Here is a 27,294-nt window from a genome sequence, read left to right as displayed (position 1 = left end):
CCGGGATACGTGCAGCACCCACCTCGATGCCCTCTCCACCGGCCCCAGAAATGCCTCCGGGGCACGTGCTGCGCCCACGCCAGCTCCCTGCCCGACTAAAGGACTTTGTGCTGAAGGCTTGGGTTGATGGAGACATTTGACCTGCCTTAGTGGGGGGTTATGTGGCGTGCAGCGAGCATGTTGTGTGCATGTGTGTGTTCCGTGTGGTGTGTGAAGTTGTGCGCCAGAATGTAGTGTGAATGCAAGAGTGAGTGATTTATTGGAATTATATGATTTGGAGTGTCCTGTGGTTTCCCTCTTTGGTTGATGTTAGCGTGTATTTTTCTGTTAGCGATTGGAGTCAGTGTGTTATGATTCAGTCACGTACTGACTGTACGTGATCAATACATTGGTGTCAGTGGGATTTGAAGATGACCACGATTGAGAACACATAAGATTGTCTGTTCTTCAGCTGGAGCTAAGGCCACCGCTTATTTCAAGCATTATTCCAAGGTGCTTGCCTGGGGGCTGAAGCTGTGGCTCTCCGCACCGCTGGAGAGGAAGAGCCTTTGACCAGAGGGGCTGCCATTGCCTCCACGCTAGTCCAGAGAGAGCCAATCAAAGCCCAATGACCCTATGTGCTGCCACCAACTTTGCAACAGGAAAGAAGAATGAGAACTAAAGGGGAATCCAGGGGGAATAATCTGCGCTTCCAGGCAGCCAACCCCACAGCCAGCAGCCCACCTTTGTCCTTCTACCTTTAAGAAGCTCTTCAAGTAAAGTAAAGTAGTATTTATTGTTACACTAGGTCTCTATTGCTCGTATTTTGATTGTTTTCTCCTTTGTACGTCGCTTTGGATAAAAGCGTCTGCTAAATGACTAAATGACTAAATCTAAATGTAAATGTAACAGCCGCCAGGTCGGAGAGCCGAGCAGCTGCCAGAGACCAACGCACAGAGAGAGCCACCAACGAGGGGCTGTGACAGAGACCAACGCACAGAGAGTGCCACCAACAAGGGGCTGTGACAGAGGCCAACGCACAGAGAGTGCCACCAACGAGGAGTTGTGACAGTGGAGCTGCGAAGGGAAGGGCTGGACCAACTTACTGGAGTCAACTTGGCTATGACAGCTTCTGGGGCAGTTCACAGACATCTTCGCTGCCTGAGATGAAGACTGCACCCACACCTGCACCATCCTGGTCCGGCATGATATCAGCACCAGAGATGCACACCCCATCCGCCTCCGCCTCCACCCTCGCCGCCTGCCCCTAGCCAAGCGGGCAGCTGCAGAGCAGAAGATACGAGAAATGGCGGAGACAGGCATCATTGAACCCGTCGTCAGCACGGTGAAAGACTGGCCAGTTCCAAGTGACATTGGGGAGCTACGGAGCTTCCTGGGGCTGGCCTCTTATTGCAGATGTTTCGTCCAAGATTTCGCCATGATAGCCAGCCTGCTGCATTGACTGACCCAGAAAGAGCAGCTGTTCCAGTGGGGAGAGAGCTGCAGTGCTGCATGCGACCAGCTCCAGGCTGCGCGGGGAGAGGACTGCAGTGCTGCATGTGACCAGCTCCAGGCTGCGCTGGCAGAAGCTCCTGTGCTGGCGTTCGCTGACCTCCAGCTGGCCTTCATCCTCGACAGATAACAGGGCCGTGGGCCTCAGGGTGGTGCTCTCGCAGGAGGGGGAGCAGAGTGAGCGGGTGGTTGGATAGTACCAACATTAACTTGGTGGCCTTTGTGAGCAGAGTATTACTATTCATGCACAATCACACCTACAATTATTTCATTTGGCGCCCACCCATAAGGTAAGGTACCTAGATTATTTTGGTACCCACGTGAGGCCTGTCCCTACTGTACCTACACCTGTGAGCCACCCTGTCCGAGCATGCCGACAGTCCTCTCCAGTTGTCCAGAGCCGCGAGCAGCCTTCTCCAGCTAGCGGGAGCAATGAGCCAGACTGGTCAGCAAGATGTTCTGCCGCTTCAGTGCACCTGACTAACTACATAGCAACCAGGGGCAGAACTTTGAAGCTGCTGTGTTTGGTGTAATCTGAAGTGTGTTTGGTGAAGTCTGTCTGTGACTGGGCCTTAAAAAGACTTGCACTACGGCACTTCATCCTCAGAGTGACGGACTGGTTGAGCGATTTAACCGCACTCTGGCCACGTAGTTGGCAATTCTAGGATCGTCATCTGCCCCTAGTCCTGGGCGTACCAGACGGCAGTACAGGAGTCGACCAAGTGCTCCCCCGCAGCCCTATGTTCGGAAAGGAGCTACACCTCCTTCTGGACCAGGTGTTATGGGTCGCCCCCAGAGCCGAAGGTGAAGAGTGAGCCCGGACTAGACTACTACGGTCATATGCGGGTGAGGCTGTGGGAGGTCTGGCGAGGCAGCAGGACAGGGGCTCGCCAGATACAAGCCTGCGATGCCTAGTGTCGGGGGACAAGGTGAAGAAGGGGGTATCCCCAAAGCTGGCAAGCCAGTGGGTCAGGCTGTTCTTGGTAATGGACACACTGTCAGAAGTAGTTTTTTTGGGTTCAGCTAGTAGGGCCGAGGACAGTGGTCCTCCACCGAGCTTGGCCCAAGTGCAGTCGGGTAGGGAGCTGGTGAGGGCGCAGCACCCACCTCCATGCCCTCTCCACCCCCATGCCCTCTCCACCGGCCCCAGATGGTTCCTCCAAGGTGCTTGCAGCGCCCTCACCAGCTCCCTACCCGACTAAAGGACTTTGTGCTGAAGGCTAGGGTTGATGGGGTCATTTAACCTGCCTTGGTGGGGGCTACGTGGCGTGCAGCGAACATGTTGTGTGTGTGTGTATGCGTGTGTTCAGTGTGGTGTGTGTAGTTGTGCGCCAGAATGCAGTGCAAGTCAGTGATTTATTGTTTAATTCCATGTTAATGTTCGAATCTGGAATGTCCTGTGGTTACCCTCTTTGGTTGATGTTAGCGTGTATTTTTCTAGCGATCGGAGTCAGTGTGTTATGATTTATGCTCCAATGTGGTTTTCCCTGATGTTTTGGTGTCTTGCCTTCCCTTGTCCTCTGTCTTGTGCATGCATATTTAAGCCCGTACCCATCTGACATCTTGTATCAGTGTTTGAATGCTTGGGTGTGAGTGCAATAGACAGCAAAGAAAGCCAAAGATGCAACTGACACTACACTGACACAGTATAGAAGCCTAAAGCAGCTATCAAAATGAACTCAGAAATTGTAAGTCTGTGTAAAATGTATATACTAACAGAAGCATGGTCCAAATAGAAAAAGGGTAGAAAGCTAATTTCATTAAGTGTCTTCAGGGAAAGAATGTATTGAATAATACTGAAAATCATGTTAAAAGTACGAATAATTTAACAAGTATTTGAAAGATGAACTGTCCTTTTCAGGGCTTTCTCCGTTTAACCTTGACTCTCTGTGAGCAGTATAATCCTTAAATTGGCCTTATTCTGCGAGAGGAAAGCTGTCACGCTTGTCAAATGTGACAAAATCCACCGCTCATGCCCTTTGACTATTTGTGTCATTCAGGCCCTTGTCTTTTGGGAAATGGAGAGCAGAGGGGAAATCAGGTGGCTTTTTTGTTCAGGATTCACAAAATGGCTTGAATTCATGCATTGGTTTTTATTGCAGAGAGATATTGTATTACCTTCAAGGCATTGATCGTCACATAACTAATTTGGCAAGTACAGCTGAGGCTTTTGGACCAGTAGCTGTCACTGGTTGCAAGCCCAGCTCTTTGCATCAATGTCATGTCATGTTCCTATCAAAGCCTAAGCCTGCTATCTCCGTCCCGAAAGTCATGCAGACTGCTGACTAGTCCCTCGGGCTTCAACGGCCGTGGTCAGCTGAAAGCACGTCACCCACAGACCATAAAGAAACGCTAGGCACATCTTTCCTCGCCGTTGTTATCCGCAGCCTAGGGATGGCCATTAGCACTGTAAATGTAATATATTGTGTTTCATTTTATGAAATATATATCTAAGGGGAACATGGTAAATAAAGTACAACACAAGGACAAACACCACAAGCAGCTTCAAAGTATAAAAAGAGAGGGAGGAGGTATTTCTCTTTAATCCACTCCCGTTCAGATGTCAGGTAATATGCCCTGGTGCTATCGGAATGATTAAGTGGCTGTAGCTCTTGAGTTCACTCTGCACCACTCACTAAGAAGACCCAATTACATCCTTGAGATAAACAGCACAGCAGAGATCATACTAATAGGTTTCATGTTCGGGCCAGGCCTGACTCTGACATGAATTATCTCACAGCTTCAGTTTTAGCTTTTTGAGCTTTTTGAAAAGTTTGGAAGATCAGTGGTGCCGTTGAAGATAGTAATGAACTTAATGGTAAAAGAATGATTAAATTAGTGTGTGTGCTTGTGCATGCATGAGTGTGTGTATGTGTGTGTGGGTGTGTGTGTGTGTGTGTGTGTGTGTGTGTCTGTGTGTCTGTGTGTGTGTGTGTGTGTTCGATGTTGGTTGACTACTTGGATGTTTAGGGTGCATAATACGCCTTGAGTGTGCTTCTAATTTTACTAGTGCACTTAATAATGGTATGTGACGGGATGCAGTTTGGGACATTAGCAAGGCTGCATGTATTTAAATGTTATGAACTGCGTGGCTGGCTTGCAAAACTGTCTCTTTAAAAGTTGCATTTATAAGTAGCTTTTGTCATTAGATGATAAAATGCTTCTAAAATTTCAATGTTGCTCTGACAGAATTTTGAAGTCATGGTGAAATAGTGATGCATGTGGATGAAAAAGGCACAGCAGTGCACCGAGCCCTTTTTGTTATGCCTTCAGAAAGACACAATAGCAGCTCATCTAGAAGCAATTTCTTAGCTACCCAAAGTGCTTCATGCACGTACAAGAGCCCAAGAAATTCCAAACAGACTTCTCCCACACTGGTGTTTGCAACTTTGGTAAAGTGAATGAAAAGGTGTGTTTGGTGGAACTCAGTAGAGAGCTTAATTGGTGGCAGGTACATTAATCAACCCAGCTGTACCTCATCTCTCTTGATTTGATGAGTTTCGTGCTCCTGCCCTCTAGTCCTAAAGCAAGTTTTTGTTCTTGTTGTTGTTCTCACGTCTGTATTGAGGTTTTGAACAACACATCTGTAGGTGTTTCTTCTGAAGGGGTTTAATGTATCCCTCATTTGCAGGATTGGTTTAGGTTTCTGGTGTGTCGTGAGGGTTGTTAGATTACATTTGCTCAAGCTTTTTTAATATGCTTGACAATGGTGTCTAGGTTTGCACAGACAACTGCAGTGTTGCTAGTAGGTTCATCTGTGGGGGCAACTGGTGGGTGATAACACAGAGTTTGTCTTGGCCTCTCCGCACGTTATCGATCTTAAGGTGGGCCGCCTCCACTGGGGATGAAAGAAGTGGTCCTTCTTCATACGTCACTTAGCAACAGAAATGCTTAATTTGCAGTGAACTTTTCAAAGAATATCAAGTAGATCTGTGGACAGATTTCATGTATAATTAAGTGGGTGGCTGTCACACATTAACAAACTAAGTCAGAAGTAAGGAATTCTGTTACCAAAGGCCTCTTAATACACATATCATGATTCCAGGGAGGGTTTACATTAATTTATGTGCATTTTTTAAGGAATGTTAAGGAAGTTATGTTCCTGTTTTAAAGGATATAGACTGTTTCTGGTGTACGTGACAATGTACCTCTGGATATTTATTATAGAGCAATCAACGCTAGCAGCTAATGATCCAGTGTGTCCTCTCCACTGTTGAGATTGAAATGTGAGTTCAGCCTCTCCATATGTATTACTGGACGTAGCCTTGACCAGCCCTATGAGGAATGTGTCTACATGATAATGGATTACAATCTCCAAAAATTTGAGAAGAATTTGAATCGAGTTTTGTATACTAATGATGATATTTGATGGCAAACTACCACATCTGTGATGTGAAGGGATTAGTCTGTTTTTTTTTCTAGACTGGGAACTGTGGGACTGCATGGTGTATTTTTTCCTGTTCCTTCATTTAGCACGGTAATTGTAGTAGTCTTTGATATGATAATACCCAGATAATTGCAGCAGCATATCAGCATGTTAATTTACCTAAAACAAATTAGAGATAAAGTAATGAGATTATTATGTAATTAGTTATAATGGCCAAGGAAACCCTCGGATCTGTGCTGTTTAACCAGCTGAAACTGTATCCCTCTCTCTGCTCTCACGCGCCTGAATACGAATCACAAATACTTCAACAGTCACACCCAAAAGGGCTTTTTATATGTTTGTACTGTGTGTGTGTGTGTGTGCGTGTGTGTGTGTGTGTGTGTGTGTGTGTGGTGTGTGTGTGTGGTGTGTGTATATGATCTGTCTGTCTGTCTGTCTGTCTGTGTGATAGAGTGTGAACGAGAGAGTGAGCCTTGCATTGCTACCTGACATGGTAGCTTAAAAATGGTAAATGTGAGAGGTCTTAATTGGCTAGAGCTGAAAATTCTAACAATACCTTACCATTTCCAATGTGTGATTATTCACAAATTATATAAAGAATTCTAGCAAATAGCAAATCATATAAGGAGTGATGATACAAACATCACCATCCCCATCTTTGTTTTCAGGTGATGGGTCCTGGGACGTGGTTACATAGTATAAACGATGATGTATTCACTGAATATCACAACAGTGCAGTCTGGGTAATTATTTCAGAGTTATTGCCAAACTCTTTCAGCATAATTTTGCAATTGGTTCTGCCTGCTTGTCAGCGATTGGTTATGCCTGCTTGTCAGGGATCTGCTCTTTAATATTAACTGTCTAATTGGCCTTCCTCTGTGAGTCTGCAAGTGAAGTGCTCTGAGAGAAAAGTCAACTAAATGTCAGTTTAATAGAAACTAGTGAACCAAATCCTCAAGACCCATTTCTTCATTCACAGATATCAAGCCTGACGTTTAATGATGTTTTCGGTTAACAGAACCCTTTGAGAATGAATTAAATGTCATGAATTTAATACTATTTTCAGCATTGCTCTTTTCACCTCTTCATAACTGGGTAACACATGCTAGTAACGACCAGACCTTATTATTAAATCATTATCATTAAAAGCTCATCACATCTTGTTTTAGCATTTAGAAATGAGGGTTGTTTTTCATGAGGATATGTGACACTATTCCACTAATAAGATGAGTTATTTCTAGATGATGGGTATTCATGTAATGTGATTCCTTTTTCATGACAAGTACTTGCCGAGACAGACTTCTACTGTACGTCACTGTGAAACCGTTGTAGATATTGGACAGCCTTTTACATTCCCCCTTCCAGCAAGTGCACTTTTTATTTCTCTGGCCCTGAGAAGACAAGGCGGGCGGGCTGACAGTTAGCTTAAGTGTGTTTTGTTATGATTTGCTCCCAAAGATCGCAATCACCAGATCACATTACCGAGAGAAAAAGCAAAGATTCATGTGGGGGGATAAATCAGGGCTATCTCCAGCACTTCTGCTTGCCCTCAGGCCCGCGGCGAAGCATGAGGGATCGGTCGTCAGCGCTGACCAGAATGGAGACGTTACTCAGAACGCTTTTTTTTCACACTGCCATGAAGTACATTATATATATATATATATATATATATATATATATATATATGTGTGTGTGTTTTTATACACACACAGAGTTTAAATCTATACAGTATTGGTTTGAATACATTTAGGAGCCCACGCCACAGATATAGAAAAGCACACAGACTTACATAAATGCAGTTGGTGTTTCCAGTTGGCGTTGGTATTTTGGCTCCTGTTGCCCCGTTTATCACAGTTTGATAAGGTCACCTCCTGCTGTCACCCCTGGTATCAAACCCCATTTACTTTCCTGTCCAAGTGTCGTCGGTGTGGGGAATGTCCTCTATAACAGGCAGCGTGAAAAGGCAGGGTCACAGGGCGCTCACTTCAGGTGTCATGCTTCAGTTATGGGGAGTTTTCTTCACGTGTGGTGACGGAAATAAACAGAAATAGGAAATAAAACCCAGCTTTTCTTAATCGTCCCCTCTGCTGCAACCAGGGAAGCAGTTTTATCTCCAGACGGCAGGCCTGTTGTGTCCCCGGCCCCAGACAATAAGACCATTTCAGGTCCCCTGTCCTCCACATTTTCTGGGACACTGGAGATGGCTTCATGGGACCACGGGTGATGAATGTAAAGTGTTCCCCCACTAGTCCCCCACAAGTGCCATGCCATAAGTTATGTGACATGCTGGGACTAATGGTGTTTTTATTTACATTATGTAACAAACTTTACATCCAGGTCATTACACAGTGCATCACTGCACATGAAGAAGGTACTCATTTCCTCATTAACTAACCAATTAATTAAGTAGCCTAATAGATTCATATAATACATATCATATTATATATAACATATAATATTAGTGCAATAGTTCCCTTCTTTAAGATGACTACTGCTTTGAGGCAGGCGTATGTAATGGAACCATGTTTTAAAAATTAAAACATTATCAATATTTCACCCAGCACTTCATAGGCATCTGCTCACCAAAAGTAATGCAAGACCTATGACTGCAAGCCTTACTGGTTCGTCATTCATTCTCCACCTCTTCGTTGCTTGGTAGTTAAGCTCCATGTGCCCCCATCAGCACAGTATGATTCCCAGCTCCATGTTTCATTCAGCTGAGTTGATTAACAGATTAACAGCTTTTGTGAAAGTGCAAATTTCTGCAGTTCATTTACAGCATGGCATGATTGGCAGGCGAGTACATGGATAGCTTAGATAGTTTGTTAGAATTCCTTCCTTCATAGACTGAAGTAAAAGAAAGAAACGTTACGTATGAGGGCATTTCCAAAGCCAGTTATATGAACATAACCTTCATCGGAGGAGTTGAAGGATAATATGAAATTGTGTAATGAGCACTAAAACTTTGTTGAACAAGGTCACAGCAAAATGTTATCCCTGAACAACCATTAGGAAAGAAATGAGATCCCTGTTTCTTGTTTCTTCAATGATTTTGAAATCAGTTGTTCATAGGTATTTCAGTTTAGAATTGTGTGACCATGAACTCCATACCCACTGTTCCCTCTGAAGCCTACCTTCAGCACAGCGTTGAATAAGCCTGTGAGATGGAAAAGCTATTGTGTTTTCCATAATTAGGCTTCATGTTAACTAAGCATGTTCATAAGGAATGTAAAACTTGGTTTGTTTAGTTTCAATGACAGTTTCATGGCAAGCACAATAATCTCACACTGCAGTTCTGATATGAGCCACTGGGGGGCAAAGGCGCACTGTCGACTCTCATTTCATTGTTTGACAATGACCTATTTTTCAGAGACGCTGTGCTGAAGCATTTGCCACGTCTCTTTGAAATGAAAATGCGAACACATTTCCATACACCCTATATGGTATGTAAGTTCAGGGCCCTGTCGCACTGCATTGTGGAATGTGTTTGTGTCCCTGCGCTGACAAAAAAAAAAGAAAAGTACATTTCCTTGCTGAGCATAACAGACTCATCCGAAAAGAATCACAATGCAAATATTTAGTAGTTCACAGCAGGCACACTAACATGCAAATGTTCCAGTCTTCTGAACGCAAAATCGGGGACTGTAACAGAACCTGCTCGAAAAAAAAAGCCATTTGTAGACACTAAAATGGATTTAAGAACCAGTGGCGTGGCCATAAATAACCTGCTTCAAGTACCCACACTACAACTTCAAAGAGATACAGCATGCAGATTAACATTTTCTTTCACTGGGGGGAAATCTATTAATAGTTCTTGGTTGGAGCAGGCAGTGTAATCGTGAATGAGGCTATTTATTTCTTACGGTCTGTTTATTCCCCAAGGGATAGCGGCCAAACGTCCCATCAGGAATTACAGGTCATTTGACTCGCAGCTAATTGTTTATGTCCTCGGCGAAAAAACAAGATGAACCTGGAGCACCTTGAACAGGGCGGGGGGTAATTGAAATGTATTCGAGAGACACAGCGAGAATGAGGATTACTGAACCCGCACTGGCAGACCGCAGTCAAGGCGAAGAGGAGGAGAACGTTTGCACTAACTGGGGCAAGCGAGGACCACCCAGAGGTTGTCTGGATTAGACAGAGGAAATTGAAGTGTGCCCCGGGCGTATTAGAAATTGGCTGGGGGTTGGGAGTCGGGGTGCCACTAAGGTCACCCTGGGACAAGGCCCCCTGCTCAAGATGGGACACAGAGCCTTGACTGAGATTGCATAATTGAATTATAAACCCCCCTGTCTAAAGACAGAGCACTATGGAGGATCAGTGTCGATAGTGTTGCTAATGTGTTAATCAGTATTAGACTGGAAATTGACTTTATGGCATTTAAGTGCTAAGTAATAGCTGCGTCTTAATTTTCTGCTTGTGTCTTTAAATGGCGAATGCATGTTGAAATGGCACATGGCAAACATCACAGTGAGGGTTAGGAAGATGAGTAATGGGGCTCTGACTGTGGCTGTGTAGCTGAGACAGTAGCGTGCTTGTCAAGGCCTCTGCCTTGTTCACATGAGAGAGAGAGAGGGAGAGAGGGAGCAAGAGAGCGAGAGAGAGAGAGAAAGAGAGAGAGAGAGAGAGAGAAACTCCCACAGACTCCACTGGGTGTCTGATTTAACAATGAACAATGAAGAGCCATTGAAATCTTCAGCTCAGCACATAAAACCCCTTGGTTTGAGCCCTTTTTTTATTTGAGCGGTGAGCACTGCTGCTTCAAGTCAGTGGCAGGTGCTGGCTGGTGGGCCGCCGTTTAAACAAAATTAATTTCTCAGGGCGTCAACTTCACCTGATTAAAAGCAAAGCCACCGGTGCATTGAGACATCATCAGCACGCATGACATAATAAGGCCTGTGTGTAAAGAAAAATAAAATGATCACGCATGACTGATCACATGTCAGTTTATTGATTTGATTAGCAAATGATGCGGACACACCATAAAGCCGTCAGGGTAAACATTTACACTTGCACATTTCGCAGAGACTTCTATTTACCTTCACTCAGTCCTAGGAGATTGTACATTTTGAATTCATTCAATTGAATTAAATTAAATGTTATTAATATAGCGCCATAACAATAACATTGACCTTGATGTTATAAGGGACTTGCTCTACTATTTAGTCCTTTTAATCGTTAATTGTTTGCCGATGCTTTTAAAACTGGTCTAAGCCAAAGTGGTGCTGCCCCACTGAAGAAAACAAGCATCCTGCCTCCTGGCAATCTTTTTTCATTATTTGTATGAGAGCGTCATATTCCCCACCGAATGACATGTTTATTTAGTCACTCCAACAGATGTAAACAATACTCTCAGCTCTTGCTGTGCAGGTGTGATACGCCTCCGTGTACATGAGGGAGCATGCGGAATGAAGACACACACAGTGTTTGTTTACTGATGAGTAACTGGTAAATAATCTCATCTACCAACATGAAGTTATTTCGGAAAAACTCAGCCAGCGGAACATTTCAGTCCTCCAGTGCCGTTTCTCAAACTCGTCTTCATTTAACCAGTAATGTGCAATGTCATAGCTCTGTGGCCTCTCTGACAAGGCCACGAAAATAGAATACAGCCCTCTATGTGGCGAAAGGCTTTCATGTAACAGAACTGCCCTGTAAAGTGTGTTCCTGAAGCTCAATTGGTCATTGGTTCACTTCCCAGGGACCTGATATCTGTAGCAAAGGATGCTATGGACAATAGCATGTGTAAATGAACAAACGGCACGTTAAAGCAGCAATACGGAGTTCTGTTCCAAAACTAGTAAGCTAACCATGCAAAAACATTGCAAACACCACCAACAGCCCAGCTGACACTGATAGAAGCTTGCCAACACACTAACTGATGTCGTTTGGCAGTATAGCTGGCAATGTCTTGCATGTGAAAGCTTTTCTTTCATTTTTGCAGGGTGTTCCAGCCCAGTACACAGAACTACATAGGGCATATCCTGGATGGCTAGTGGGGAAAAATGAATTAGAGGATGGTACCAAAACTAGTTGCCTATAAAACCTTATCTCAAAAAGTGTCAAATTGTTGCATAGTGTTACTTTAAGTGGTATGAATACAAAATCAAACCAAGGTTACTTTGCCCGTGGGATGTTCTGTGCAAAGGATATGATTATTCACTACTGAGGAGAATGAGAACAGGTCCCTTCTTGAAATGAAAACAAGCTTCATATTAAACAGCATTGTCACATGAAGTAATATCATGCCCTACTGTTAACGTCTGCCTGTGTGGTGTTTAAGGTTTATGAATGCTTCTCCTTTCATGTAGGCCTGTCAGTCAAAAGCAGCTCACGTTGGAGTTCTCAAACACACCTCTGAAATGTCACACCTCAACTGTCTGCTCTAGATGTAGACAATGCAAACAGTTAATGTCATCCTGAACGCAGGTACTCTGCCACGACAAAAATAAAGTGCAATGAAACATTTGAAATGCTGGCAAATGGAGGGCTGATGGGAACATATCATGCCTTCAGAGCTTACAGTCCTTCGAATGACTGGAGTTAGATGAGCGTTCACCTGAGAAATCACGGAACATGACAGCCGGTTTATAATCCCCAGGGAGATCAAAAAGGTAGGGTTCTGGAATGGGGTTCCGCGTAATGAAAGCGAGCAGGTGACGCGAGACACCTACACGCTCTCACCTAGCCCTGATTAATATTCACCATCCTGGAACCAGCGATTCAGATGTCAATCACCCCCTACAGGGCAATTAGAACGAACCAGAGGCAGATCCAGCTGCAAGCTAATGTAACAAGAAACGACGAGGTAGCATGGCGGAGTGTGTATGTGTGTGGGTGGGTGTGTGGGTGGGGGGGTGGTTGTCAGAGGCGGCTGTAAATTTGGAGAGTGAGGAGAGACAATGCATACACGCTTTTCTCTTTCCCCTTGTGGAGTCGGAGGGCCATCCAAGCACATCAGCGCCTCAGAGACGCACGGCGCTCTGTCTCTGGCTAATTGGGAGAAATCCTGCCAGACACTTGACTGTTTAGTTTGGTGTTTGTTTCCACCTTACTCAAAAAAAGAGAGAAGAACTTCATTGTAGGAGTGCAACATTTCCTTTGCAGCCACGTCTCCAACCAATACGGAGATGGTTTTGATGAGCAGGATATGAGCTGTTTTTTGGCTGTTCTGGCCTAGAAAGGTTCACTCAGATTTCCTCTGTATTTTTAATGTGGGAAATGTAAGTTTATTCTGTCTAAAGATTAATAATGCATGTAAGATCAAGACAAAATAAAAAGGCCGGAAATTATTGGGAAAGGAAAGACTTTGCTAGCGAAAGAAGTGCATAATCAATATTATTTCCTCTCATTCTTCACTTTACAGGATGTAATAATCTGATTTTCAAGGCTAAAGCAAGGGAAGTGCTAGGTTTCCTTTCTTAATTCTTTTTCTTCAAAGAAGACTTCATGTTATGTATGATAGCCAAGATGTCTCAAAGAGAAAGTCTTCTGGGAGGAGCATTTGGGCAACTGAACTGACAGTCAGTGTGGCAGATGTGAAATCCTCATGAATTATGTGTCTGCTGTGTCTCTGAATGTAAATCTGGGCCACGTACCCAAAGCACAGCTGACCTCTTGAGTCTCAAGACATTTAAGTTCACTTTCTGACCCTGGACAAGCCTACATGCTTAAACATAAGCACCAAGGACATAAAACAGGGCCATAATATCGCCAGATTCATAAAATGCAGTAGTAGTCGAATTGTGCCATGTAAAATCTACAGAGTGATAATTTAAGATCACTCATAAAGGTACCCCGGAGGCCAAAGTGGGTTTAGGTTCACATTTATGACTCACTTGTCCTCAATTTGTCTTCCAAAAACTGCCACCATAACTAAACTAAACAATGGCCTCACAGAGGCCCTGTCTCCTCATGGAGTGACACTGAAAGCCTTTCCCAAAATGTGTTTGTATCGTGTTGTGACGTTTACATCTTGCACCTTTGACTCACCTGGCCTCATGCAGCAACATTCTCTTAAATGTCTTTTATATTTTCTTTTACTTTCCCGATAAGAGAAAAAATAAGCAAAGTCAACCCTAGATGCAGCAAACATTCTTAACCCTCCAAGTGTACTCTTACACTGGTGCGCTGAATGATAAATCCCACATGAATCCCACTTAATGAATCCCACTTTCCTTCCGTTGGACAAACAATTTGTTGACGTAAAAATAAGATGGGTGCTCTCGACCACTCCTAAAATGTTCTCGTACTTAAGGGAAGAGCAAAAATAAGAAAACATTGGTGAATCCCAGAAATCACTGGTTTACAAAAGAACCAATCATGGATACGAACAAAAATAAGAGGATATTTGTTTGTATATTGCTTCCTACATGAGGCCCTGTATCTCATAATTTTGAGTGATGATGCGGCTGTCCTTTAGATTGTGCAACTGTGGGGTATTTTCATCCTAGTAAATACAAGTTCAAAACAAAGAAGTGGTAAAAGTGCTTTTAACCACGTATAGATGGAGTCCCTGGTGCCAGAGAGGATCTTAAACATAACATTTGTCAGACATTGACTTTCCTCAAATACAAGACGTGAGTTAAATCAAACTAACTCCGTGGATTAGAAGACTTAGAGGTGAAATCCCCCTACTCCGATGCCAGGGCTGCTCTTTGAAATTTAGTATATTTAGACACAGCGCACTGTGTCGCAGAAAGGCCATCTCAGCTGTCAGCTTCCTCCTTTTCTGCAGTCGACCAATTAAGCTGCTGAAAAATGCACATAGTTCCTCCCCAGACGGAGCTGGAGTGAGGAGACGGCAGTGCTTGAGCCGGCGCAAGGCGTGAAAAAGAGAGAGACAGAGTTTATGACATAATCGGCGCGGAACATGACTTATCGCACACACGGGCACGCTTGTGTTCCTGATGAGGCCGCCATATAGAAGTGCCAGGAAACCTGAAAGAGGCTTACAGTACAGAGCATCACATAGCAGCGCAGTGCTTAGCTGCGGATGTGTTGTTTCAGCAGTGTGGGGTTTCCCTCAACTTTTGGCACCAAAAGGATCAAAAGAAGAAAAAAATACATTTCTTTTACGGGTTTTACTGTAATGAAACCATGGAACAAGGGTTCTAAAGGGACACGGACAGTTCACAGAAATGAATATGTCCTTGTCGGATCAGAACTAGGAAAAGGCCATCATAGACACAGACAGTGTAGTGACATCTATTGTATTGCATGATAAATGAAACAAATATAATTGCGATGTAAATACCAGGACATTATGAAAAGATATACTGGAGCAAATAATAATTATCTGAATCTCGTTACTGGAAGTTTGAAGTTTGAATGCCTTCGAACCACCTTTTGTGACGTTGAATACAAATCTAAGTGAGAATGATGTTGAGAGATTTCATTTTAAGTTTCAGTTTAATTAACATACAGACACAGGCAGCAGTCAACCCCAGAAACATATAGTTCTGTACGCCTTACTGTGCAACACAACACTATGGAAATGAAGACCGCATAAGCATATGTGCGACCAGTCCGAAAATAGCCCTCCGGCATAATTGCCTAAGAAAGGTATTTCATGTAACATCTATTGTGAGGCTGGAGTCTCATTATGTAAATTAAGTTCTTTTGTCTTCTGTAGAACAGGCCATCATGTAAGAGCCAGTGGCTGGTGAAAGGATGTAAGCCAACATGTTGCACTGAATCACTGTCATGTCTCCTACATGAGTACTTAGTGATGATTGACACAGTGACTCAGTACAGAGTGTAGCGATTTATAACAACCATAGAAACCATACTTGTACATTGCATACTTAGTTTTATTTCAGTCCAACTCATTTATTCCTACATAATGCTCCAAAGCTGTATTTAATGTACTTAAAATATATTCTTAACACATCTTGAGGTTTTTGTCTAAGGCTGTCAGAAATATGTTGGTCTGTGGATGACAGTGACTTGCCAGTCTTTGCTCGGTGCAGAATTTATGAGCAGTCTAGACTTGCAGAAGTGTTATGTGTCCTCCAGTGCCTACGTTTTTTTTTTTTTTTACTAGAACTACTGGCAATCAAGGCCCACTTCCAGAATATGATAAACTACCTTTCCTGCGATGGATATATGCAGCGCTGAACAGTGAGAGAGCACTGTGGTGTAGAACACAGAGAGCTGTCCATTATTTTCACAGCTGGGGAAAAAAAATCTATTATGTTGATGACTTGTATTAAATCCTGTGTCCTATACAACAGACCGTGGAGGGGGCCATGATAAAAATGGAACTCACTAATCACACTTGTTAACAGTGACATATGATGATTGACTAAGTGTTACAGTGGAGATTAAACACTTTCTAGGTGTATCTGAAACGTGTGTGTGGACTTCCAAAGGTGGATGCAAAAAGACCATTGAAAGGGGGAGTGATTACTGTCCAGTGGCAGTCCATTTTAAACGGAGAGAAAAATGACGGTAAGTGCAGTGAAGATGGATAATCAATACTGCATTTATGCCTGCTGTGGAAACAACATTACTCATATTGGAAGAGAATGGTGCCTTCTGAACATTTTTCAAAAGTTAAGGGAAATTGCAAGCACAAAGTTGGTACTTTTTAAATGAATGTATAAATGTGTGTTTTTATGTTTTGTTAAATAAACAGGATCTTGCTTAAAATAATCAGTTTGCATTTAGATTCTCAAAGGTCATTTTTGCCGAATGCATTTTTGCATACAAAAATCTGAATACAAGAGGTCTATGAAAAGGAAAAATAGCTTGTTAAACTCTATGTTATGATAGGTTGGCTGTTTTGGAAATGTCACCTCTGTCTTTATCTTAGACCCTGCAAATAACCACGACTAGCTACCACTACAACTGATGAGTCTTTCACACATCTATTAGCAGTAAAACATTGCATCTTGAGGGGCTAGTGGTTGGCCTATAGCTGACGTCGATCCCAAATACTTGATTTATACCAGCAAGTTTACTAGCATGCATTCCATTTCACGAGTAACCAAATATAACATGGCCGTTTCGTCCTTCACACACGGTCAAATAGTTCTCAGGAAAGCAGAGAGGTGTCGGAGTCAGATTGCTGATTTTGTAAACATAAACAGTGACCACAATCACACATCAGTGGAGTCCGTCTGAGAGCGGGTTCAGTGTGTGAGTGGAATAACCTGCCCTGATTGGCCAGGGTCAGAGGAGAACACCCAGACATAAAGAGCCAATCATGTGGGCCTCATCAGTGGCTGTCGAGGACTGCGATTCCTACAGGTCAATGATTCTCCATCCTCTTCCCAGCCCTGCTCTCCTTGTTTCCACACACACCTGGTTTAGTGAATCAAGAGCATTGTAATTACACTGATTTAACTTTGGCCAGGGACAGACAGTGAGAGAATGTGTTGAACGTGTTAAAGGATACCCCCCTGAGAGGAAGAGACACATGCAGAAAAGGTCATTCTAAATGTAGGGTAATTTACCGCTAAAGCATCTCCACAACACAGACTATAGGCTGACGATTTACTATAAATTATGAGGAGTTGACACTGATTAAGTAGTTCAAATATTTAAAAAAAAAAAAAATAAATAAAATCTCACTCTTGGGGTGGATATGCTGTTCCAGTTTTACTGTATATAATTGAGGAATTATATATCAATTTAACAGTGTGTGAACCCGCTTTTCCGTGTGTGGATTTCAGATGCACGAGTAAGAGGAAGCCCATGGTGCATCAGCATTACCTTCAAAAGATGTGTCGCTTCGACCGGCGGGAGAAATCCCTGTGTTCTAAGCCATGACTAATTTCACACCAAAGCCAGCAAACACTCTAGAGTAATCCCACCAATCTTCCTATGCAGTCCACAACATTTGATGAAAGTCAATGAAGATCAAAGGATTCAGTCAAGTGCTTTCCCATTTCTCAAGCCAAATAGACCCGAGACATTCTTCAAAGGAACATTGCATCATCAGTATCTCATTTCCTTTCAACATTTCAATCTCTCGTGTCATATATGTCAGTCGTGGTACCAGGGCACTGTTTTCAATCTCTTGTGTCACATATATCAGTCGTGGTACCAGGGCACTGTTTTTTGTGTGTTTTTATTTGCTTCTCAAAAACCTTTGGCTGCCCTTCCAGCGGTCAATAATATTAACAAACATATTATGAGAGGCTTTAAATGATTTCCATTCATAATTCATTTATGTATGACCAATGGGGATAATCTATCAAGGTGATGTATCTGCAAATGCTGTGGATCTTATATTTAAATGTTTTTATTGTCATTACTTTTTAAGGTCACATTGGAAATATAATCTCAATAGTCGATTGTGTGGCATATACTATCTAAAGAGGTTATATTTCTACATTTTATATTTGAAATGTGCTATAGTTCCATGAGCCCTGAAGCCATTCTAATTTCATTACAGGATGCTTCTAGAAGTTCTATATATAGTACCAGATCTGCATTAACCCTCATGTTGCGTTCTGGTTAAAAAATTACCATTTTGAAACGTCAGTCTTTAATAAGAATTCACACACATACTGCGTATGTAGGTTTTGGATTAATAACTCCAGGCTGGAAGAAGACATTCCTCTTTAGATTTGTACTCTACACTGGTCTCTAACAGGGCCTTGCATCATGTTTGATGAGCATAAAAAACTTCATTTGAACCCACACCAGGATTGTATAACACATTCATAAGTGTAAAAAGGAAAGTTTGAATATGTATGAGGGCGTCATGGCATTATTCTCAAATGACGTTTGAAGACGTGTAATGGAATAAAATAAAATGTATGACAAAAGGGAAAATATAAAGGCAAGAGATCCTGTTCACATCACACATAGTTTACTGACTACATTAGCACACATTGTCATTTGTTTATGAAAGACTTCCTGCGAATGCTGTGAATGCTGACAGAAGCTGTTCAGAAACACACACATCTTGCAGTGTCATTAAGTTCTTATGTAGGTACGCTTCAGTGGATGAGTATATTAGCATTGAAGAGGCTCTGCCCCCCTAACCCTCTTATTATGCTAAGAAGAAATAACACCTATTACCTATGGGTCGTTACGACCCGGGATTCAATTGATTTTATAACTCACCTAGATATTTAGGTACAACTTGCAACAACATTTGGCACACTGTTAAAATTACTAGAATTCAACCAAATAGGTTGACACAGATTCTGTCCCTCTCTTTGTCCCTCTCGTTGTCCCCAGTAGACCACATGCATTGCAAACGTGTGAAAAATTTAGTGAACTTAGGTACAACTACAATTCATTCCCCCAAACTAGCACTAATATTGTTTCTAGACAGTTGCGATTATGATATTTATGAAATGAAACCATCTCGTCATGAATCCAGTCTATAGCGCCACCTTTCAAATGAACCAGTTATAACATTTCAATGTTCAAAATTGGTCAGAGCAGAAGAAATAAAGGTGAAACCTCTTTTGAACACTAATGATACTAATCTATACATCTATGGACATACTTAAATAAAGACAAGAAGGTTGTGAGTCTGTAACATCCACTTAGATATGGAGAAACAGGGTAGAGCCAAGGCTCATTGAAATGATACAGAAACCAAGTTTGTACAAAATGAGCTTTGAGAAAGGATGGGGAAAAAACATGGATACAATGCATTGCTAGTAAGCTAACATGCTAAATTAGATTTCTTGACATGGACACTCTAGCAGGTAATTATGAATGTGAGAAAAGGGCTACCACACTGAGTGAGACAGGGCTGCGCATATAGCTGGTTCTACATCAGATGTTGCTTCGAGGCATATTGACCCAAACACCATAGGCGTTACTTTTTTAATAGCGGGCACACTGAAAGTGATGAAACACTTTCGATTTTCGATAAACATAATTTTTGGGGTCATTTTAGGATGCTAGATGGACAGCCATGGACGACTACTATCATTTCAATGTTGGAAAATAATAGGAGTTAAATATTTTTTTGAGCTACAAACTAAATGATATTACTCTCCTGTGATCAAACACATCAATGCTGGTGTTAATATTACCAAAAGTACCATTTTTATAAAATCGCCATTTTATGGGTTGGAAATGGCTCAACACGCCACCTGCTGTTCAAAATCATACTGAACCTTGCAGGGCTGATGTTGACATAGAGTCAACCATTTGGGAGTTCTCTATGTCACGAAATGGGCGGCCCATGGACAATATCAGTCTCATTTCCATTTGCTGATCGATGCTCTTCATTCACAGGAGTTTACACCCCCACCCCCTTCTCATCCCCACACCGCCCCCCCTGTCAGCCCCTTGCCTACTTTTTAGCGTTTGTACTTATGCTCAGAGCCGGGGGTGAGTACATTTTAATCATCATGCATCAGATGGTCTGTCCTGTCTGCTCTGGCTAAATTAAATTGGTATTTTCCTCACAGTTGACATTCATAATGAATTCATTGGTCAGCTCAATCTTTCTGGCAAATTTAGAGAATTTGTCAGGTCCTCAAACAATTCTATCAACGGGACGTCCGTCCCCTATCCAGATGAAATGGGACATGTGTGATTGTTGATACATATGAGGAAACTCGTCACTGCGGGTGATTTATAACCGCACACATTTGGTCCAGTTTTGTGCACACTTTTACATGTGGAGGCCCCTGTTGTCTTGCAATAACATTCAGAATTTGGATGAGATCTAGTTTGATGAGCAGTAGCTCAACTAAGTGAAATATGTGGTTGCTTGCGAAAAACCTTCATTTTCCTCTGAGTGCAACTGCATTCTGTGATTAAGTATTCCATTTCTGTGGAAGTGAGAGGTCTCGGTGGGCATATAATAGATAGAGCAAAGCATTCACAGATTTTGAAGATTTCTAGTGCATCATGAGGTGCAGACAGGTACTGTTTCTAGAGGCCACACTGCTTGCATATGTGCTGATTTTTAATGGTACAATTGGTGTTAGAAGAGATTGAGGTAGGCCGTAGTGTCAATGTTTGAAAAAATTATTCAATTAAAATATTGTTGATATGATGCATAACATTTGATACAGTATACACATGCTCGTAGCATTAAAAAGTCGTATACAAAAGGTATAATTTCCTTCACTGATTTGCCTTCATACGATTTGCTAAATTACACATGTATTTTATAAATAAGACGCTTTTGAGTATAATGCTTTTTCTTTTGCATACCTTGCCAGGCTGAATGAATACTCAACACACAATGAACAACAGTGACTAAACACTTGTCTTTTCCATGGCATAGCCATGTGTGACGTTATGGTTCTAACCATAAGAGTGTGCGCAGGGCGACTGCATTTAAAATCTGATGAGATTAGTTGAAGGTCATTATGTTGTCCTTAACAAAATACCTGTCACTTAATCCAGCTCAATGCAAATCATGTCCTGTAAGCTCGTGTGAGGATGTAAATGGGCCCAGTCTCCAGAAATCCATGACATGTTCCTGCATCACTAATGGGGGACCTGAAGCAGTCAAATCTCGAGTGCTTGCTATCGTTGCACAGAATTGAGTATGTAATCTAGCAGGGGGAGTTTTTGCCTGAAGAAAACCTTGCATTTCATTCCTTGGTGAAATGCCCTGGCCAATTTTGATGACAAACAAGGATCTTTCTGGTTCGGAGTTCTTAAGGGTACAGCTGGCGCAGTAAAAACTTGGTGACAGTGAAGGATTAGAAGCCCGCGAGTCCTTCCATACATGACATTTGTCACCATCCCCAGTTGAATCACCTCAGGGCTAGGGCACATATTAATCTCTCAATGACTGAGGGACACTGTGAGTGACAGGGCGGACTAGTATTTATGAACAACAGAAATGAATCTCCCTCTGCACTGTGATTGGGGATGCTTAAGCCATGCTAGGTCACCAAGTGTCACCGTTATTTACAGGCAATGGATGAGAAGGACTTTTTTGGGAGCTAAAGTATATTTTAGACGTATGACGCACATATGCGCACGCACACACACACACACACACGCACACACACACACACACACACACACACACACACACACACACACACACACACACACACACACACACACACACACACACACACACACACACACACACACACACACACACACACACACACACACACCTAGCACATAAGGGCACACCCACAGACCTGTAATATTCCATAGCATAAAAAATGATTGTCCATTAATAACATGGAGGATATAAACCTAGCTTTTTTGATGTTGTATAAAATAATGTTTGGAAAGTTGCAGCTGAGAATTCTAGACTGTGGAGGATGTTAAGAGAGATATGATATTAGTAGTATGATACTACAATGGTAGATAGCGCAATCAAACTAAATTCACCCTATAAGTTTTCATTCCCTCTATAAAATTATAACTCTTCGTATTTCAAAACTTGCTCATAAACCCTTATGATGGCATTTGAGCTTTATTTTATTTCCATGTGGATGGTGCGAGTGGATTACAAAGGCATTTAAGCATTTATTTTTCAAATAGGCTTATCAGTTAATGCACAGCAGGTGGCAGCAAGTCCAGCTCGTGCTGACAAACAGCCGTTCGCATTACTGAGGCAGACCAAATGACTGCTCTCAGAGAAAACAGCCGTGTGGCAGGAATCCCTGGGCTGTCAGACGTGTGATGAATGGAAAGGATGGGCAATGTTCCCACTAGATTTCATTTTACAACTCTGTTGTTCACACACCATTTGTCCTCTGTGTCTTTTGTTCATAATTAACGGGGGGCTGCTATTTCGCCTAAGTGCCGAGGCTCATCTGAGTATTCTGTCCAACAGCTTAGAAAGTGTGAGCCGTAGCGGTGGTTGCAAGGGATGTCTTCGGGTAAAGCTGAGCTGATTTGATTGATATTGCCTTGAGTGGAAGAGGGGACCTTTTTCTGCTTCTTTACATCTTACTTTGAAATAGCACTGTTGTTCAACAACATCAAAAGTGACATTTTTTAAGTCTGCATTAGAGATGGAGTGAATGGAATCCACCCGTAATTGCAGATTATTTATTTGTGTGACATCAATCCCAAAGAAGACAAAAACACACATACTGGGTGTCTACGCTGTCTCCCATATTCTGCATATGAGATTTTAATTAGTAGGTAGATAGGTAGGTAGTTATGTAAGCAGGAATATAGATAACAGTGAAGTTGATTTTCTGACTAAATTAAAAATGTATAAAATACACTCTTAAAAATAATAGGACTAATGAGGAATGGACACATGCATATTTATAATAAGCACATAGGATAAAAAAACAACTCAAAGTCATTAGAATTATCCTAATTTACCATGATGTGACTAAGACAAGGAGATTCATCATGTCAAGCAAACGTGTGAGGTCCTGTCCATGGTCCTGCCCAGAGTTCCTTCAAGCCTCTCTTCTCTTGTGCTGTCCATGGTGCTGAATCCGCCTACGTTTCTTTTTCTGGGCTTATAGTTAGATTTGTATTCATCCAGCAGACACTTTTATTCAAAGCAACTTTCAGCAAAGGAAAGATCTACATGTTGTTGCCATGTGCACTTCTTGGGAGCTGAACCTTTGACCTTGATTATGTTAGCCCTCTTCCTTTGCTCTGCAGTTGGACCTAAAGGAACACATTAACATCAATATTTAAAGAGTCCAAGTTGAAAAAACACTCCATCCATCATCTATTATGTTTCTCTTCTGTGGTATAAAAAAAAGAAAAAAAGCCTAATAAGCATATGGGTTGTCCTCACAAATGCTTAAATTCCAAAATGCCCTACGCACTGATGTTAAGCACTGATGTCATGACAAACGGGTATGGATAAGGAATTGGACAAGGAGGCCAACAGAAATGCATGAATGAAAATGGTGTAGTCTTGGGAGAGACTGAGACAGATGTTTTTCGAGGAGAGCATGTTTTATTTGGATGGATATGCAGGTGGACGGGGGTGCCACTGTGGTGTTTGTGTCAGGCCTCGGATAAGGGGAAAATAGGACAGCTCTCTTCTCTGAAGATTTATACTGTTGAGGCTTTTCCCCAGGGTGGGATTTCATAAATTGTGGCAGTAATGGTAAACAAATAGCATAATCTCTACCTACTCTTCTTCTTTTTTTTTTTTTTCTTGGAGTGTGCATTAATGGAAGCAATCTCACTCAACCATACTGGAAAGTCAAGACATACAAGTTCTCTGGGCTTTTGTAGAGTAGACATCTCTAAGGGAATTTGTGGAAAGCTTCATCTAAAATAATGATTCAGGCTTCTCGACAGGGCAGATGTGGGTGACACTGAACTCCCCAAAGGTGTAAATAATGAATTCCCATCCATGTTGTGTTGATTCACCATGGGAAGAGATGTTTGGTCTCAATACGGTTAACACTGATGAGAGAGAGAGGGAGGGGTACCTATGGACACGAGCAAACACTGTGTTTTCATACAATAAAAAATCATTTCAATTTTCAGCTCATACTCTCTCTCATTCTCTGTGATCACATAGCTGGACTCTGAAACGACAGACGTTGCAGGACCATGTATATATTATATATCAAAATATACATGAAAATCAAAAGCCAAGTTCTAAACACATGATAATTCTGACAAAGTAGAGAGATGACTTTAACCAGTTACAAGCTTTCATGCACTGTCAACTTAGTCTTGATGTACACCATATTAGAATCATTGTTAGAGTGGTTCAATGATAGAGCATGGCGCATTATCAGTGTTTTCCCCATAAACAAGAACTTACCCCAGCTGGCTCCCGCAGGTGTTTTTAAGATGATTCAATTTCCAGATTTGTGTGACACATTGCCCTTATCAGACACTGAATTCACTGTTTTGGCGCACAAGGTCAGTGGTTCACAAGGACTTTGTAAAATGAAAGGATTAAATGTCTTTTCATATTTTTCTTTCATAAGACTGTTGCTACACTTTCAGTCAAACATGTCTGTCTAGTTACTGTGGAAAACATGCAGTCAAGCCAACTTTGATTTTCTTATTCTGCTGTAATTCCTATCATCTGTCCTCAGCTAATATAATGATACACAAAGATCTAATGTTATATCAGCATTTTGATTTAAAAAGTTAGACTATCACATTTGGAGACTCTTATTTCAGGATTTGATGTCTTTGTCTGTGTCTGTGGATGTGTTTAAGTGAAATAGAGAGAGAGAGAGAGAGAGAGAGAGACAGAGCAAATCACTGATGCTATTGACTGTCAGCTTCTCACAAATTTCACACAGAGTGTTTTCTGCTAATTAAAACAACTCATCGAAGATTTGCTGAGGTCAGTGGAAAGCTTTAATTAAAAAATAACTAAATTAGCCTTGCATTTGAAGGATCAGGTTACTTCACATGAAGATATATATTCTTAATTAGGCCTTATCTCCCTCCATTATTTCAGCCACAGTCCATCATCATAATTCTCAGCTAACGACCTTGGTACACACAGACAGGTCCAGTGGCCAAGACAGAGGGCCAAATGTATGTTGCGCTAAACACAATCCAGCTTTGTTTACCCGTATAGTAGAAATGTCCAGATCCACACAATTAAATGAAAGCTTTGAGACTAGTCAAAGTTAGAAATAACCCATAAACCAATAATATTTAATGCTGTGTGTGTACTTGAGTCATTGACTTAATACCATGCAAGGAAAAAAGCTAAAGAGTTAAGCGGCTGCAGCAGGTCATACAGAGCGATGCTGCCTCCTGTATTCAAAAGGCCTACATAAAGGCTTAAAGCTGGTCTCACTCGCCTTGCATTTCTTGGAAGACACATTTGTGGTCGGCTAGTGACTGTTCCAAATCCAGTGGAGAGCAATGGGATTTGGCTGCAAAACAAGCTGATTAAATTCCATTTAATAAACCTGACTAAGATAGAATGTCAAATTAGTCATCATCTTATATAGGTCATCTGTGCAAGTTTTGCACATTTAATCGGGTGAAGTAGAGTCCTGAAATATGGAGCTTGCTCCCTTTAATCACAGTTGCACTAACACTATAGAGTGACTCAAAAAATACACTATAATATCTGGGTGATGAAATACACAGAGATTCTGATTATCTCTTTCTCTCTCTCTCTCTCTCTCTCTCTCGCCCTCTCTCTCTCTCACGCACACACACACACACACACACACACAAACACACACACACACACACCAACACAGACGCCACGATTCACGCCGCCTGGGAGGCGCTGAGAGCGCAGGCACTGAGAACTGAGTCGCTTAACCTTCGAGAGGAAGAGAGGGGAGAGCGGAGAGAGTCCACCAGTGAGGACAGCGCATTCCAGTGGTTGCCAGTTTAGCAAACAACCCCTCGCTTGTTTTTCTTTCACTTTTTTGAAAAAGAAAAAAACAGGAATATTTCATTCATTCAATCAATCCATGCGGATATTGAAGGCGGTTCATGGTGATAACAGCTTTAGCGTTCACCTTGAACTATAGCCGAGAAAACGGCGCAAGTAAACACTGATGCATCTTTGTATGTGCATGCATCACGGACATCGCAAGCATTTATAGGGCAAAGGGGCTGTGCCATCTTCTCACGACTGCTTCTACCCTCGACATCTGCTCGTAGCTTATTTGGGAAAACTGGGAACATTTCACGGGGGACTTGGGAGTTAGTTTTGATATGCAATCTGCCTCCAAGTTCCTGATGCAGCTTGCCTTACTATAGCTTGTGTTTTGGAGGAAAAGCGAGGAGACTGACTATCTGTAGTGGTCTGGCTTGATTTTTGTGTTGATTGCTCTTGTATTTTTCCTCGGAATATTCAGAAGGCTCCGGAAGTTTTTTGCGGGACCGACCATGGGCATTTATAGTTATTTTGTGTTGCCCTGGAAATGCCTCGTTGTTATCAGTCTGAGACTGCTGTTTCTTGTACCTGCAGGAGTGCCAGCTCGAAGTGGGGATTCTTTTTCAAAGGACAATATCACCGTTAGACAAGGGGGTAGTGCCGTCTTAAGGTAAGTAACCATGACCTAAAGCTATTTCATTGTGTCTATACAGTCTATGCTCATATTCCTAAATATATTCTAAGGCATAGGTGATATGCCACAGTGTGTCAAAAGATAGTTTGTCTCAGTGACATCGACTTCTATTATTGCCTTATCCATTATGCGTTTCAGAGCCGCTGAAAATATACTTTTGCCTTCCTAACTGCGTCATGTTAAGAGGTTTGCTAGGTAGGCGACACGGAGAAAGAGCACGCTTTTGTGTCCTTAGATTTCATTGCTTTGTGGAGCAAAACGATTCCCCGACTAAAATATAATTAAATGTATTGGTCAGGTGTCTACGAACGAAAGTCAATGGACTGTCACGATGCACCGATGCAAAAACTTGACATTCTAGGTTACTTGAATAGCCAAAAGTCATCTCTCTCTCTCTCTATCTATTTATTTCTCTCTCTCTCTGTCTCTCTCTCTCTGACTCACACACACAAACACACACACACACACACACACACACACACACACACATACACACACATATATATATTTATA

At 42.2% G+C, this 27,294-nt stretch overlaps 1 protein-coding gene across 2 annotated transcripts in view; it reads left to right on the top strand.

Annotated features, from left to right (window-relative positions):
• Positions 1–27,294, top strand: part of opcml (opioid binding protein/cell adhesion molecule-like) — a 102,580-nt gene that overhangs the window by 5,662 nt on the left and 69,624 nt on the right. The window contains exon 2 of one of the 2 annotated variants that reach the window (XM_031572181.2): positions 26,682–26,757. In XM_031572181.2, coding sequence (XP_031428041.1) covers positions 26,682–26,757 — 76 coding nt within the window. Of the gene's footprint in view, positions 1–25,961; positions 26,758–27,294 lie in introns of those variants that run through there. The other variant, XM_031572180.2, reaches the window with a different exon arrangement.

The sequence above is a fragment of the Clupea harengus genome, chromosome 8, assembly GCF_900700415.2.
Source record: "Clupea harengus chromosome 8, Ch_v2.0.2, whole genome shotgun sequence".
Classification (NCBI taxonomy): Eukaryota; Metazoa; Chordata; class Actinopteri; order Clupeiformes; family Clupeidae; genus Clupea; species Clupea harengus.
This window is presented reverse-complemented; position numbering and strand designations above follow the sequence as displayed.